The sequence below is a fragment of the Ascidiella aspersa genome, chromosome 3, assembly GCF_963924565.1.
Source record: "Ascidiella aspersa chromosome 3, kaAscAspe10.2, whole genome shotgun sequence".
NCBI classification, from domain to species: Eukaryota; Metazoa; Chordata; class Ascidiacea; order Phlebobranchia; family Ascidiidae; genus Ascidiella; species Ascidiella aspersa.
The window spans coordinates 25,486,120-25,503,444 of NC_139449.1; the positions used below are offsets into that span (position 1 = coordinate 25,486,120).

The 17,325-nt window shown below is 37.4% G+C and overlaps 1 protein-coding gene and 2 long non-coding RNA genes across 3 annotated transcripts; all 3 read right to left on the bottom strand.

Annotated features, from left to right (window-relative positions):
- Positions 1 to 2,549: 2,549 nt before the first annotated feature.
- On the bottom strand, positions 2,550 to 3,828 carry LOC146161121 (uncharacterized). Its single transcript, XR_014494727.1, has 2 exons — positions 3,292 to 3,828; positions 2,550 to 3,000 (listed from the first exon to the last, which is right to left on the bottom strand). It is a non-coding gene; the product is annotated as an uncharacterized LOC146161121 (long non-coding RNA).
- Positions 3,829 to 10,570: 6,742 nt separating this feature from the next.
- LOC146161122 (uncharacterized) lies at positions 10,571 to 11,754 on the bottom strand. The gene is made up of 2 exons (XR_014494656.1): positions 11,199 to 11,754; positions 10,571 to 10,934 (listed from the first exon to the last, which is right to left on the bottom strand). It is a non-coding gene; the product is annotated as an uncharacterized LOC146161122 (long non-coding RNA).
- A 1,679-nt stretch (positions 11,755 to 13,433) lies between these two features.
- Positions 13,434 to 14,975, bottom strand: LOC146161123 (uncharacterized). Its single transcript, XM_083384675.1, has 2 exons — positions 14,415 to 14,975; positions 13,434 to 14,044 (listed from the first exon to the last, which is right to left on the bottom strand). Exons 1-2 carry the CDS (start codon positions 14,689 to 14,691, stop codon positions 13,686 to 13,688), a joined length of 636 nt encoding a protein of 211 aa, XP_083240801.1. The 5' UTR covers positions 14,692 to 14,975; the 3' UTR covers positions 13,434 to 13,685.
- Positions 14,976 to 17,325: the final 2,350 nt, after the last annotated feature.

Sequence of the window (17,325 nt, forward strand, 5' to 3'; positions counted from 1 at the left end):
TCAGAGATAATTGCCGCAGTTATTCACAACTTAATGATTTAAAAAGCTTTTGCTATCCAGTATCGTAAATGTTACTTGTTACGCCTTCGTTGTAGTCAAAAAGTTGTTTTTAGTATTTTTTGTCTATGACGTAATAATATATTCTAATCGCCATTCGAAATTTGCGGTTTTGTTGAGATCATTCCAAACGTTTGTCTACGCAAAAGTTTTAAGTTATAAGTGAGTAAAAAGTTTGTTGTAAGGCTAAGATGAGAAACGAAGTAAAGTAATAGGATAATTTAGTTGTGTGGTTATACTGCCATTGACTTAGTTGTTAAGTTCAGTGACTTAAATTTAATTGTATTGCGGTCCGAGAAAAAACAGAATTACAAATAGTGGTCCGTGGTTCAAAAAAGTTTGGGAAACCCTGGCTTAGCCTACTATCAAATCTAACGAACAAAACCCACCTAACATGTGGAATCTGGTATTCGTTGTGTATAATCTACTACTTTAGCAGACATTGAATAACTCGTTGCCAAAATAACGGGCAGCCGTCGAACTGAATATAGTGTAATTTGTTACTTTCGTTTTTTAATAAATTAGGACCACTCTATATATTGGGGGTAAATTTGATATTTATTTTTGTTGGGTGAAACATGCAAAAAAGGTTAAGAACCCCTGTCTAACCATTGTGCTACAAAACACATGACATTGGTAAAAATGAGGTAAAATTTAATTAATGCGATCATGTCTTGATAATGCTTTAATCAATTTCTCAGGAAGGTTTACTGGAGAAATCTTGCTCAGAACCATCGCAAAAAATTATTATTCATGTGAACAACTTCAATGGGCGATCCACTAAATCAAGTGGCGACCCAATTTTTAGTCGCGACCGTTATAGGTTAAGAAACACTGCCCTTACCTGAATCTGCGCCCGATGTATTTCTTAGCTGTGTTATGCAATACATTTAAATTCATAGTATTGCATTCAAGAAGGCACTACCGTTGTTTAACTGTAATGTGAATAAACGCAAACTTAATTAGGTAATTTTAAATATAAAATAAACAAATATAAAATGGAATGTAAGGTTTAAAATTACAAAAATAGCAAAACACCTTGTTGATTGTAGTAACGCAAAGTTTTACCCGTTTAGATTTTTGAACAAATCTAAGCGAAATTATGAACATTAAAACATTAATGTTTTATTCAAGTAAAATACTGTGAACGGAACTTCAGCGGCCGCGAATGACAAAAAAGCTGTCTAAGCGTGCGCTTTCAAGCATCAGATCATTTTTTCTGGTAACCTATTAGTACAATATAGCAAAAAATGCAACAGTAAACGACAATTCTCCAAATATCAGTGAAAATCTTAGCTAATTATTTCAGAAAAACATAGCAAAATATGTGTATATGGCCGTATTTGTCCTAATTCTAAATAGAGAAATCAGGTGGCACTGTATAAAGACAAATTGTATTTGATTCTCGACAAGCTTTCGCACAACCGTGCTTCATCAGGTCAAAGTATAAATGAAAACAATTAAAATGCACGTAAAAGCACAGGCGCAAGTAAAAGGCGATAAGAATGGTGACGTCTAACATATCCACAGGCACATGCTCGCAAAAGCGTGTTACTGACGCAAAAACAATTATGCTACCAAAGACAGAGCAGCACAACTAAAAAAGCTTGCATTGACGTTTGAGAATTGGAATTATAGAAAAAACTTCATAGTCGTCTCCAGCAAATTTAAAGACGAAAAGCAAAACTTTGGTACCCTGCCCTGCGGGAAAAGTCATTGTGAACTGTGGTCACATATCAATAGAAGTCACATCATTGAAGGACCGAACGGCAGCAGCGTTGAAGTCGGCGGCAATTACAACTGCGATACCACCAATGCGGTTTACGCAATCACATGCGTAAAATGTCCCCGAACCATATACATTGGAGAAACTGGACAAACAATCAGAAAGCGCATGAATGGACATAAAAGTGACATAAGGCATGGACATATGGAGAAACCGGTCGGCGAACATTTTAACCAAGGATCACACAGTGTAAAAGACCTTAGAGTTTCGGTGATCAAAAAAGTAAGTAACGGCACCCAAGCGTTTTGGGCTTTATGTCACACTACACCTCATAGCAGGCTGTACTACACCCATCGTGCCTTGAAGCGCAGGCATCGTAGCATAATTGTTTTTGCGTCAGTAACACGCTTTTGCGAGCATGTGCCTGTGGATATGTTAGACGTCACCATTCTTATCGCCTTTTACTTGCGCCTGTGCTTTTACGTGCATTTTAATTGTTTTCATTTATACTTTGACCTGATGAAGCACGGTTGTGCGAAAGCTTGTCGAGAATCAAATACAATTTGTCTTTATACAGTGCCACCTGATTTCTCTATACAGCAAAATATGAGTCAGTCAAAAAGTCGTTTTCACAATTAGAAACTTCCTTTGTTTGGAGTGGTGTTTAATATTTTTTAATATTACTGGATATTGTCCGCGGGTATGTAGAAGGAATAATACGTTCCTAAATTCATGGTCTTTATTAAATGTGCAATACCAAAAAAACTCCTCTGTTAAACCCAAGTTTACTGAATGTTGACTGTCTTGTCGTTAATAACTATGACTTTAAATGAACGGCTCAAAAGAGATACATGATATCATATGACGAACAAAACGCAATTGCGATTACAACTATACAAAAATGCCTCTTGATTGAAAAACAAACACCGTCTTACTGCTAATGCAATTGTGGTTATTTGTAATTATTCAAGGCAGATATTTCCTGATTTCACTTCGGCAGGAATCAAGCACACAAGTTATGCAGGCTTTGGTTCTAATTCCTCCAAATACACGCCCCGTAACAGCCGGGCATTCGTCTGAGCAATTGGCCTCAACACAAACGTGGATCGCGCTCCTGCACGTTCGAACGCAAGTCTTGCACCTTGCTTTCACCTCACAGTCTTCTCGTGCACTAGCCGCGCACCGTTTGAGACATGCTGATTTCTGGCGTCTTGGCACTAAAAAGAGGCGAATGTATTTTTTTTAAATAACAACTTTGATAGAACTTAAATAAATAAATGTTGCCACTAGTTTACCATCACAAAATGTTAACGAAACTAATATATAATCTTAGGGCAATTTATTTTGATACAATACTACAAGCCGTTAGATATCTAGGCTCATGTAAGTCTTTATATATGAACATTAACAGGTATAGCTCGCCATTACTCTAATAATGAAAAGAAGCGAAATTGCTGATGGCGTTAACAGACGAAAAATAAAAACATATAGGTATTCTAAATATTTACCTGTTTTGCAACGTTTACAATGATCGGCAAAGCAGCTAAAATCATCTGAATCACATTTTGTTAGGCAAGTGGCCTTAACACAAGTCACTACTTCTTTCTTTATATTTTTTGCAATTGTTTTTAGTTTTTGTTTTTTTGATTTTCTTGCATCTGTAGTCGCGCCAAGAAACAGGAGTGCGACAAAAATTGTAAGAAACAACTTCATAGTTCAGTGTTCATTTATTTCTGTTAAAATTAAAAGCTGATTATAATTTTGTATTGGCCAACACAAAAACAATTCTTGATCAGTTTTGACAAAATGTTCGCTTTTAATTCATATTACTTTCATTTTTATTTGATATACCATTTTACCTAAGGCGAGTTTGAAAACAAAGAACAAAACGCAACCTTTAAAAAGTCTATGGCCTTTAAAAAAACGCCAGTCCTTCCATTAGTCTTTATAAAAAAATAGGAAATTATTAAAAAGTCGATCATATGCGCACAATACGTTAAAAATCAACACCGACTAAACATCGTTCTTAGTGTCCTGAACAGCGTTTGTTCGGCGATTGACAGGGTAGCGAACGAGCTCGACAGTTTTATACCGCAAGAAAATCTGTTTAGTCAGCGCTCGGCGAGCGATGACGTACAGAGTTCGTTCAGCCTGCAGAAGTCACGCCATCTCGTTTTTCGTTTTCTTGGCTTCGCGGTCACTGACCTGATAAACAGCACAATCGCGCCTAACAAAACCTCGCCGATGTACGTCAGTAGGGGTAGAGATAACCAACAGGTAAGAGACCAAGAACCGCAGTTGCTACTGTAAACGCCAAAAGCCGCACCTCATAAATGGAAAGAAATGAACAACACTTGGTTTCTTGATTTTATAAATAGAAATAGATTCTAAATCGAAACTGGTCATAATCAATAACTTTAGCATTCCAAAGCAGCAATGCCGACTTGAGAAAATAAAAAATAAAATTAACCTAAGGTTCGCATAAAAATGGCTGCATAGGCGGGCCGCGAGCCGCTGGTTGGCAACCCCTGCAGTGGTTAAAAAGAGGTTTCTTTAGCGCAAACATTTATTTGGTGACAACTTGTTATTTGTTTTCCGACAAATTGTTATACGGTGTATAGTTTAATATGGGGTTTAATGCCGCTTTAGAAAAGCCATCCTCTTATTGTTTTATAACTTGTCGCTAAGTTGTATATCTAAACATAATAAAATGGAAAGTTTGCGAGTCAGTCGGCAGTCGGCAGTCGGCTGCATGTTCGCATTTTAGGGAGACACAGACGGAGCAACGTGGCTCATTTTAGGGAGAGAGACAGAGCAACCGTGGCTCATTTTGCTCCCTCTTAAGCAAGTCGCCGAGCAAGTGGGAAAAATAGAAAAAAAAGATTAAAAACATTGTAAGCTTTACTAGTGATTCGAAAAAAGCTTATTTAAGCTACAGATTTTGGACGTTTAGGAGCAATCTAAATTGTCCGTTTATAAATTTTATACCATTTGCTTGATAAACCTGATCTACTTTTGTAGAATGTTAGTAACATCATGACTATTTTAGCGACACCAAGTTTGATAAATTGGAAGTTTCCTTGACTTGACACACAAAGTACGTACCCTTCGTCCATACACCCTGCTTATGCAACTTGATAAGGTGTTTCCGACTAAACCTTTATTTGCAAAAAACATATAAGGTTTTTAAATGAAATCACATGTGATTTAGATGTGCTAAAGTAGCACCGACCAACGATTAAGTTAAAGTACCTATACACAAAACAATATACGAGGTGCTGCCGGAAAGGCTTTAGCCCAAATCCGTTGGTCTATTGAGGTCCCATTTGGGATATCTCAGTCGGAAGAGCGACAGTCTCGAAATGGCATAAGTTCAAACCTTACTGCATGCTAGATTTTTTTAGCTTTTAGATCTTGCAGTACAATCCTCTGTGGCTAACTGCAGACAGCCGGTATATTAAATATTTAAATATTGGGAAAACTAAGGGTATCGTTTGATATAGTGCACAAATATGGAACTGAAATCTTAGGTTAAATACATTGTGACAAAGGAACATGGCCTGTTTTCGGTACGACTGAGCTGCAAAAGTTGTTTTAGAGGAACGCCGTTTTGGACCGCCCGGCTTACTTTCACCACTGCCTTAATCGTTGGTCAGTTCTATATCATTATGTAGAACCTTAGAATATGCTTAAAGGGCATAATTTAACATCTAATAGTATCTATGCATAAAAATGGAGACTTTGAAACGCACACGACAGTCATTATTATACCTCATTTTAAGATTACGGTCGACCAAACAAAAGACGAAAAACGGCGTTTTGCGTTCGATTTTGGTTTCGCATTAGATTAGTACAGTGGTTCTCATCCTTTTTGTTCTCGCGACCCCTTTTAAGATTTCGATAACTTGCGCGACCCCACAATTATAGTGTGTTACACACAAACCCGAGTAAATAAAAAACACATTTTAAAATTTGCAAAATTCAAATAGGGAAAAATCTAGACTAGGATTGTATCAAAATTTGGCTAAAACATGACATTGTTGATGTGAAATTTGGACATTTTAGGTCAAATAATATTTAGCATGTACTTATTGCGAGAATAAAGGTAATCAATGGAGGTAACTGTTCTTGTCGAGCAGCCAAAATTCATTACAAATTTACAAAACGGTTAGTCGTTAACAGTGGTAAAATAATAAAGCTTTCTGTACATTATATTTCCTTTTGCCAAAACTGCAACACCAAAATTTTATTACCGGAATTTTGTGGATGTTTTTAGAAAAGGCTATGTAAAAAGTTATGATACCGCTAAAAAAGAAATACTTTGCCTGTAACCTATTGTAAACTTAGCATAAATTTTAAAGTAAATTGGCCTAAATTTCAATTTGGAACTAAAGCCCCCTATACTACACCTGACGCTTTTGTGCTGCACAGTTTTATTGTAAAAATATACGCGTCAAAATCGCGCAAAGCACGAAAACAATTTAAATTTACGTTGGTAAAGTTGGTATGAACAATTTTGGAGGCCTCGTGAGCCCGGCCAATTTTGGCCAGAAAGCTTACTGTCCTAATGATTTACAAACCGTCGTACACAGCAGTTAAAATTAGGACAATTTATCGTTTTTGGCCGAATTTTAGGCCATCTGGCAACCCTGGTTTGAGCGTCCATTTATTTTTATTAGACATGGTTTGACTTTATTCAATAATTGAAAAGTGTAATGGTGACGTCACAAACGGGACACGTTCACTGCCGGAAAATCCACACAAAGACAAATGTTAGACCGGTGGTTACGTCTTTACAGACTGCTGCGCTGCCACATAATACAGCCAAATACGCAGTAATATCCAGTACAGCATATGATCAAAATCTGTCGCTGCTTGAGGAAACACGGAAGTAAGTTGCGGAAGTGAATCGTTAGACCGGAACGAAACTCAAGCCACAAAACCAGGGGGATCCCGATACCTGACGTCATATTACGATACCTGACGTCATATTACGATACGTGACGTCATATTACGATACCTAAATTCATCCGAATAATGCCTAAATTCATCAGAATTAGTTCAAAATTCAACAGAATGAGGCCTAAATTCATCGGAATAAGTCCTAAATTCATCGGAATAAAGCCTAAATTCATCAGAATAAATCGTAAAATTCTTTGGAATAAGGCCCAAATGGCCAAAATAACGCTCGAATCTGTGGGTAAAGGGTATGGGACGATCGGCGGCCATCGTCGGTCTGACATCGGCCGTTTTGGTGACTACGTTTGGACGCCCTAATCTGACCGGCGCCGTCAGGGCGCCGCTGTTTGGGCACCGGATTTTTGGTCCTGTTTGGGGTTATTGGTGGGGTTAGAAAAATGGGTTGGTGTTGAAATTATTAGGGGAGTTAGTGATGTACTTAAGTGAGGGGTTTGGGGTTAATTAAAGTGTTGTTTAGGCCTGATTCTGACCTTTTAGGTTAAATTCCGACAGATTTTTGACTTATTCCGACTTAGACGGTACTAATACCATTAGGTTATAGTCCGATTTTGGCCTTATTTCGAATTGTGTTTTATTCTGACGTTGGTGTTGTTCTTATCTCGGTCTCTTGGCTGGAGTCCAATTTTCCTTTTGTGATTGTTTGTCTGAAAGTTTAATTGTTGCGTCATAAATGCAAGTCATGAGACGACTGATGCTTTTTAGAGTGACTGTTAGCAGTGGTGGGATTCAGCCGGTTCGCACCATTGGCGCTGGTCTAGAATCCTACCACAACAAACAACATTTGTGTTAGGATGCGGGTTAGCGTTTGGCTTTGGTTAGGTTAAGGTTTCCCAAACTGTGGTCCGCGGACCATTGGTGGTCCGCGACGACTGCACAGGTGGTCCGTGGCGATATGGCAAGAAATTAAAAATTGACACAAATACGTTGTACAGCAGGGGTCGACAACCTACAGAATGTAATTTATCCGACCACCCGCAGCCTCTTCGACAAACTAGACACGAATCCATTTCTCATACTTTTTGACTATTTTAACTATGTAAGTGCGAAAAACTTTCGCGCTTTGCGTTAACGATCTTTATACATCAGGTTTATTTACTATGCTGTCATATGAACTAGATTAGCGCTTCTTGCGCTGCGGAATCCTGACTGCAAAGTGCGTCGCGTACAAACGGAAAACGTATTCAAAAATATTGGACATACATTTTTAATTTTTATTTTTGAAATGTAGTAAAAACTTGCAAGAAATGTGAAAGAAATGACGGTATTCCCCCCAAAAAAATCGCGCTCGCTTCGCTCGCTCGCCAGGTGCGCCCTAAATTAAATAGGTTAACAAACACTGAACTAAATTAACCATTAGGGTTATCGCGTTTTCTCAAAGTGGTTTTATTACACTTTTCAATATGAATAACGACGTGTGGTCTCGAATTTTAAACCAAACAAACGCTTTTTGTCCCACTTTTACACTTTACTGCCTCCTTAAAAGTAACTAAACGCGTTTTTAAGTGCAAAAACATATCCGAAGCCCGCCTGATTTACAGTTGTTCTAACATTTTAATAACATAATTCTTAGTTAACATTTTGTGCGGCCCGCAGAGACCTTTCTGAGTTTGGTTTCAGCCCTCCCGACTAGAAAAAGGTTGCCGACCCCTGTCGTACAGTATGTGTACTCTTTCAAAGATAATTAAATTGCCGCAGTTATTCACAACTTATTGATTTCGAACTTTTGCTATCCAGAATCGTAAATCTTACTTGTTGCGCTTTGAATTTATGATGAATTGATGATTTAAGCAGAGGGAAGCAATTCCATTAGTCCCATTGATGTTGTCAGTTTTGTAAATATATAAAATTTGGTTTTATTTATTTTTTGCTTTGTATTGCGGTCCGCGAAAAAACAGATTTACAAATAGTGGTCCGTGGTCCAAAAAAGTTTGGGAAACCCTGGCTTAAATTAAGCAATATAGTAAATAATAAGACTTGACTAACCCTCACCCTAACACTAACCGACAACCCAACCAAAATATTGTCCGTTGTTTAATCATTGTTTCAACGCTGTGGTAGGATTCTAGACAACCGTCTGGATGTAGCTTGATAATGAATTGCAAAGCCAAAAAGGTCGAGTAGATCGACATCATCTTGATTATTAATTAAGACGTTTCGATTTGAGCTTGTATCATCTTTAGTTAATGTGACTGAGAAGCAATTTTAAACATCACTTATAAAAGGTGGGACTAACTGAAGATGATACTAATTTTATTTACTTGACTTTTTTATTTTTGTTGTTCCTATCATTTCCTTGTATGACACAGACACAGTGTTAATGTATGCTCGATGCTCAGTTTATTGGCAAAAAATATGACTTTTGTAGCACAACCGGCTAAAAAATATAACTTTCGTGATAGAACCGGCTGACAAAAAATTTGAATCCCACCACTGCCTGTACGGCCATCGTGTTGAAACTGTTCGTGATTGCTTCACTCAAAATAAAGTAACTCGTTAGAGTTTCACATTTTCCTTGGATGTATATTTTGAAGGGGACCGTCAGCAAATTGCTATGAGACCGTTGCGTAATTTTTTTAAAAAGTTTGAGTACCACTGGGCTACACGTAAACGCAAAAAAAACATCACATGTTATAAAAGTTAGTGTTACTGAACGTTGAGCTCCATGTAGTGCAACGTTCCAAGTTCCAACCTTTTTTGCATTTTTAAAATCGCAAAATTTGGACAGAATTCGCAAATACCGTGTTTATTGTCGAAGTTTGAACAGTAAGCAATTCATATTTCAAACGGTTTACGGGTTTGCCTGACGTTGGACGCATCTTTTAGGTAACCGTAAAAATCAAATTAAAGTCATTACTTTAGCGGAGTAATTAATTTTATGGTCAGTGTTTTTAAAACAGAGCAGAATTACAAACCGTTATCATTTAATTTGCGTTTTAGTTTGTTAGTGGTGGCTTTTCTAGCTTACCGCTTTAAAAAACTTACTCTGGAACAGTGCTCTTCAACCTTTTTTGGTTTGGTGAATCCTTAAAGTTGTTGTGACAAACTCATGTACCCTGTTTCCTTAAAAGATGAACTGAGGTGAAAAGCGATATGAAAAATCACTATGCATATCAATATCAACATGTCAATTAAACCGAGCGGAGCCCCCGAAGTTTATACACACTGTCAGTGAGAATTCAAATAAGGCTGCAGTCTGCTTACGAGTTCTATTGCATGTCGTAAAACAGCATTCAAACAAATTTTAGGTAAAGCGTACGGTATTGTAGGTGTTACTTATTTAGGTAGCAGGTCAACTATACAGTAGTCGTTTATCAGTTAAAAAATCTATTTAACCAGGGCAACGCTCATATTTTATCTAGTATATTATTATTTTGTAACCACTGCTCTTTGCGGTCAACTAAGTAAGCTAAGTAACGACCGTTGGTCTCCCCATGGCTGGCCCCATGGGCTTGTCAGAAGGTCCGTATATTTTTATATTTATGCGTTTTAGCATACAAAGCATCATGTGACTCAAGTTTCCCGAATTGTACCAAATAATCACATCGCAAAATATTTCTGATTGTGTTAAATTACATTTTTTGAGAGTTCTACTTTTGTGTATGAACCAAGCACCGTTAGACGTAGTATAGGGTTATTAATTTGTTAATTTTGTGTGACCGAGTTTCGTTTCCAGGTCTCTCAAACATGTGAACATAAAATCAATATTTGATTTAATTAAAAAAAGCATTCTACACTTGCGCTGCACTTGACTTTGTTTTTAATTTTTGGTGTAGTGCGGATTTCATCAACGGCCCACAAACAGAAACATATTGTCGGCAAGGTGTATTTTTTAACAAAGATACGCGATTACGTTTTCATTTGTACAAATACAACAAGTTATAACAAGTTATATTGTTCGTAATGTGAACACAAGTGTGTTGAATTTAAGTTTGTTTGAGAAATAGTCGAATTTGTGCTCTACAATTAGTTAGTATGCAAGTTTTACAGTTAGGTACTTTAAGTCTTTTGTAATGTTGTTTCGGGCATTCAGACAGGCAATTGTTTTCAACACATGTGCGGACGCCTGCCCCGCATCTTTGAGAGAAGCATAGCCTACAAGTCGGTGTTATACACTCTAATTCCACTTCCTCTCTGCATGCTGCCCTGCATTCACTTTTCCGGCTGCGTTCCACTGAAAAAAAAACAAGCATTTTTCGTTACATAAATGACAAATTTACGAGATCGTCAAACTTACAGAAAGAATGTACATCAAGAATACTTCTTTGAATAAGTTATTATAATACAATGATAATCAGTCGGAAAATGTGCCTGCTTACAGTTTGGGTGCCAAAATAAAAACGGCTATTGGATTATACAGCCAGACGACATCTGAATCGATCATGATCTTCGAAAAACATTTAAAGATTGCAAAAATACACATTTTACAAATATTTACCCGATCTGCAATGTCGACATATTCTCTTAATGCACCCTATCGGGTTTTCATCACGTCCAGGCTCTCGATTTCCACATTCAGTTGCGCAACTGGTTTTCTTACAATGGGTAATCTTCTTTTTTATTTTGTCAAATATTATATTGTGTCTGTTTGTAGCATTTATAGTCGCGACAAACCACAGAAGTGCGATACTAAGCGCAATGAACAACTTCATTTTGCGAAATGCAGTGGTTTTTAATTCTGTTAAAATATAAATCTGATTACACTTTTATATATGGATAAATAGTTCATGCTAGAGTTGTTTAATTCAAAAAAACAACGTAAAATTCTCGTTTTAATTTTTTTCTGAGTTTTCCAACAATTTAAACAAAAATCCGTTACGTGAATAAACGGGTAGTAAAATTAGTCAAGCTTTGTGCGTTACAATAAGTTTAGCAACGAAATCCTAAAATCGTTGATCATAAATTCGCACAACAAACAATACCACTGGCAAAATCGTTCTTCTTGTGCTAGTCCTGAACAGCGATTCATTGCCAACGAGTCGTATGGACCGATGATTTTCGGCGACTGACAGAATGTCGAATACGCATGTTAGTTTTATACAGCAGAGAGCTCTGCGTTCAGCAAGGCGGCAAGGGAAGCCGCACGGAAATTTCCAATCCAGAAGAAAGTCACGCCATGCTTTTTTGCTATCTTTTGGTTTGTCGGTCATTAACCCGGAAAAAGAACCATCTCAGAGAAAACTTTATTTCGGCAATGAAAGCCAGAAATGCATTTTCGGCGAAAAAATAAAGTTGAAAAATTTTATTTGTGAATGTTTTGGCCGTTCGCAACATAGCATACATTCTCAATAACATGCTTTTCTTATGAGCATTGTATTATTCTTTTAGCAGATTTGCTAATAAGTCATAAACATCTCGAAATTTTGTAGTGTACGACTGTTTTTTCACATCTCATAAAGTTGAAATTCGTGACCAGCGATTAGCACACTCTTTTTCATAAATTTAAACCTATATTTAGTAGAGTTAGACCATTTCTTTATTGTTTAAATCTCGCGGGATCCTCCCGCTTAAGGTCCTTACATCAGACTCATGTAGGCCTAATGTTAATTTAATATAACCCAAACCTGTTTACTGACGAAACAGTTATGTTATTAATGGTTGTTTGTCTTCACATGTTGCAAAACGTAAGTCTTCACATGTTGCAAAACTGCTTGTTATCAGATTGTTTTTTCTATAATATAGAAAAAAAAGTTTATCATTTCAGAAAAGTGTAAAATAAAAATATTGTTTTCGTATTATATTATTCATCAGTGCTGTAAATAAGCCATATTGGAATGGTCTCACTGATGTCATTTATAAACTTACGTAAGTCCATGTTAAGTATTTGCCAAAAAGTAAGTCTGTTCAAAGTTTAGTCATTGACTAAAGCATTGGTCGGTAAACTTTTTTGTCGCTTTTTTTTTGTTTCAGAGCTATTAAAACCTATTACGTAAAACCACAACGAAACCAGTAGTGGATTCAGGATATTTGATTTCATAGTGAAATAATACACTGCGCCTCAATGGCCAAAACATTGCTATAGCATAACGTAATTGTAAAGCATATAGTATAGAACGAAGAATATACGCGAAGCGCGAAAGATTTTTCAATTACATATAGTTAAAGTTGGCAAAAAATATAGTTTGACAGGCTGTCAGGACCACTTTTGGCACGTGGGCCTTTCCGAGCTGAGCCAATTAAAAAATTCTATGTTACACCAACTTTAAAATAAAGTGCAATGATTGTACGGCTATCACGCGGCCCACAACTACATGACAACACTAAACTATTCCAAAATAACTCGCGGCCCACTAAAATGGCTCTGCGGCCCACAGTTTGCCGACCAAACGGAATAAAGTCATCGCAAGGCTGTTTTATGTTATTTTATTATTAGCATATATTGTACAATTCTACGATTTGTTGCTTACTTTTTTATTGATGAGAACTGATAACATTTTTCTTGTGGGTAACTATGCAAAATATTTTCTTAATTTTTTATTTTACAAATTACAGAATTCCATAATTGTCATGTGCTAAATGTACGTTGTTGTGTATCAGTAATGAAAATAAAATCGAATAAAAAATTAAAATATTTTATGGCCCTATTAAAACTTCTAAAGCTACACACTCATGCTCAATTGTGTACAGTTTATAGCATGCCTATGTTGCCCTGAACATGTTCTTCAACAATGCGTTTCGCCGAAAATGGTTTTATTAACGTATAGCATTACAGGAATTAAACATTATTAAGTGGTACACAGAGTCGATTAAGAATACAAAGAGAGTCCATGCAACGAAAAACGTTTCACAATTTTGTGAAAAAAGATAGGAGAACAAAAACTAGTTAAAACCGTTCTTTAATAATCAAATAAACTTGGAAGCAAATTATGCCTATCAGGAAATGTCAGCGAAAAGTACGACATATGAACAGCGCGACCTCAAAAAGTTACGGAATGGATTCCACAAGTTTTTCTAAAACGCTTTCGAAACCGTCGTCTTCATCATCTTCTTCCTCATCCTCTCCATCTTGGCCTGGAAGCCAATCTTCCTCGTCCTCTTCTCCATTTTCCTCGTCATCTTCGTCGTTGGTGGAAGGAGTCTGGCAGTTCTTTATCAAGCAGGAACGGCAGCGCGGGTTCCAACGGTTCCAGATCGCTGCCGGTCCCTGGCACACTTTGGCGCATGCGTCGATGTTGCATCGGGGTGGTGAGTCTCCCCTCACACAATCCCTCAAGCAGGTCACGCATGAGCTGGTGACACAGACGTTCACGAAGCAATGCGTGTAGCATATCCCGGGTGCGCGCACTGTAGATAAACAGCATTGTTAAACAGACGGAAATATGTACGATTCGTTAAACAAGCAGCGCCTGAAAAAATAGCCTTCGAGCCAAAAGGGTGGCCAATAGACCTGAAATGTGTCCATTTAGTTACAAGGAAATGGTTTGATATAATTAGCTTCGTGCGCAATTTCATGATACCAACAAGGCGTTCTATTTTTTCGCGCATCACACCTAATGTTTTTGGATTGTTGCAGTATCATTTTTATCGTCCTTCCCTATATAGTTTTCGTATACATTTCGACCATTTATTAGGCTTGTTTTCGACGATTCGATTGCAATGCCAATGCGCAAACTGTCAGGCGGGCATTTACTCAAAAACTAAAGTTTACCATTACCTTGGTCGCACATCGCGGGGCAAGTAGAGTTTTTGCAGGTTTCGACTTCGCTGCAATTCGAACCGCACGTCTCATAGCACCGATTAAACGGGCGTCGCCGGTGGTGCCTGCCAGGCCGACGGGCACCTGGGCGTCTTTGGCGGTCCATGGTGCGCCTTCCTTTTGGCTTCCATCCCAGCTGCTGGTTCCTACCCCTGTGTCGCTTACGCGCCCAGCCGCATTCGCAGGCGATTACGAAGACGCAAAGTGCCAGGAGGATGATCAGGGCCACACGCATTTTTAACACAAGTTAGCTTATCGAGTTTTTCAGGGAATTCACCTGTGGATGTAAAAACGCCTTCTTGTTTACGTTTTTGCGGTTAACACTACAAGATTTCAAATACAACCTTGACGACATGTCGCAATGGTTTAGACATTTTTAAAAGATTTCCAAAAATATCTCATTTAAGAATTCGCCTGTTAACTGGTATAGTTGTTCTACAAACGCTGCGTTTATCTGATCATATAGAAAGTTTTCATTCGCAAATAACAAAGTTTGTCATTCAGCTGACAATTTTTTGACTTCTGCCTAATTTTCGTGCCTGACTCGCCAGTTTTATAGCCTAAGTTGTTTTCCTTAAGCAGATATGCCTAAAATGAGAACGGGCACCGACAGTGTTTTTGCGGTCGGTTTTCGGGTCGTTGACCGAGTGCTGCAGCGGCAACCAGCACGCAAACAAGAACTCTTCTCCATACTTACAAAAGTCACACAGTTTTGTTGCCGCTGCCGACTCAGCGAAAACAGCGTTTCGCCTGAAACCGACTGTTTCTCCCTGTCTGCGAACAGGTGTCCTACATCTAAAGGCTTGTTTTGCTTCGTTAGAAATAAAGCATGTGACGTGTGCAGCGCTCCAACGAAGTGTACCCCAAATGTGTTTTTCGGATTATCGAATGGTATTCAATATTACATTTTTGTATAGCACTAAACTATTTTAAACAAAAAATCGATTAGCATAAATTTTTTAGATGTTAAGCTATCCAAATTGGCAATCATTAGTTTTCACATAATGTTTTAGCAAACATACTAAACTAAACATACAATATCAGGATAACTGTTTATGCAGAACTTTAAGAGGAAATATTTTAAAATAACCAAAAACACTATTAAACGAAAAAAATGAGCATTTAAACCTACGTGTCCTACATAAATGATCTCAGTAAAATCCACTTAGTTTGCACAAAGACTTATGTCGAGTCAATTAAGTAAATTTAACCAGTGTTACATTCACAAACACGCCCACGCATTTAATTTAAAAGATAGTAAGCCATTTGTCACGTGACAGAAACTGAGTCACTTTGCACATCGAGACACCTGGTAATAAATGGGAGAACAGCTGTGTAGTGCTATAACGTCCCAAAGTGGGGCAAGCGGTCAGCATAACATGTTGTTCTTGTGAAAATAGGTCACTCCTTGGTAAGCAAGTAACGCTGGGTAAAAAATAAGCCAGTTGTAAAACTTTTACCGAAAATTTAAAATTCAAAACGTGGAAACCAACGTTGCAGCTTGTGACATTTTGCTTTTCTCTAAATAACTCTTTTTATTAGGTAAAACACTGTCGGTAAAATAACTGTCAGTTTAGTGAATCAGTCAAAAAATCATTAGGTAACTAGCCCAATAAACATATATTAAAATGACAAAAAATAAAGTGTAAAAACAACAAACTTTAAATAATACAACAAAAAATAATAAAGACCAACACTGATCAATTCGTGTGAAAACAAATAAAGTATTGACTGCTTGTTTTGATTGGATTTAGATCTTGAGTTTGTCGCGTTAACACGTTTACCGTCGGTTAGGTTAGGTTAGGTTAGGTTACTTTACTTTATATCGATGTAATAATGTGTACCTGTACAAATGTCCGCCAGCCCAACCTATGATTTTTTAAAAATCTGACAAAAGAAACAGTTTATTTTCCAAATTTTCAGGTCTAATTCAAGGGTGGGCAAGCTTGTTCAACGAAGAATCACTTGCGATAAAAGTGGACGCAAAATGAGCATCAAAAGCAATGCGCTAAACATAATATTCCTACTTAGATAAAATATTCACCAGATATACGTCAACAAGTTAGAGTTTGCTCTACTCATGTCTTTATTTTACGTTGGTTACCAACGTTCCTGGAAAAACGTTAACCGATAAGTATGTTTTTTTTCGGTTGCTGATAGCGCTGTATAGTTGATTGAGGCTATTGCGTTTTAAATTCTTGTTTCTTGGTTTCAATTGTAACTCCTTTAGATTAGTTGGAAGCACGGTGATAAACTAAGCAATGTGAAATACTCAACGCAGAACTGTTGCCCGCAAAAATGTGCTTCTCTGCAACTTTGCAAAACGTTGGCAAAGGCACGCGTTGATCAGCTGACTTTGCAGCACAAAATGCACCGGATTCAGCCGGCCAGTCAAGTGTTTAACAACTGGCGGAAATAGTTAGGTCGATATTTTGAATGTCGTACTTTTGACGACAGCAACATGCGGTTTTGGCATTGCAGTGCCACCATTTCCTTTCTATAAATATTAAATAATAACCTTGAAGGTGGTTTCTCTCTTGGCACTAGGGAAAGCCGAAGTGCTCAACGATAGAACAGTAAACAATATGACAAGGAAAAACATGCTACAACGCCAGATCCTCGCTGATAGCAATTATGCTGCTCGGTTTAAGATATGCCTTTGGATCACCATGCTGTGTCACATCCCCTTAAAAATATGCCACAGTAGAAAATGTTTTAGCCGTGACTGTCGATGATATAAAAAAGCAATAATAATTATATTTTAATCACCATATATGGAACGTTTTTTTCGAATCGTTGTCGTTGGTGAAACTAAGCGTAATCAGATACAAGGTTTTTTCTTACTCTTTTAAAGACCAAATGTTTAATA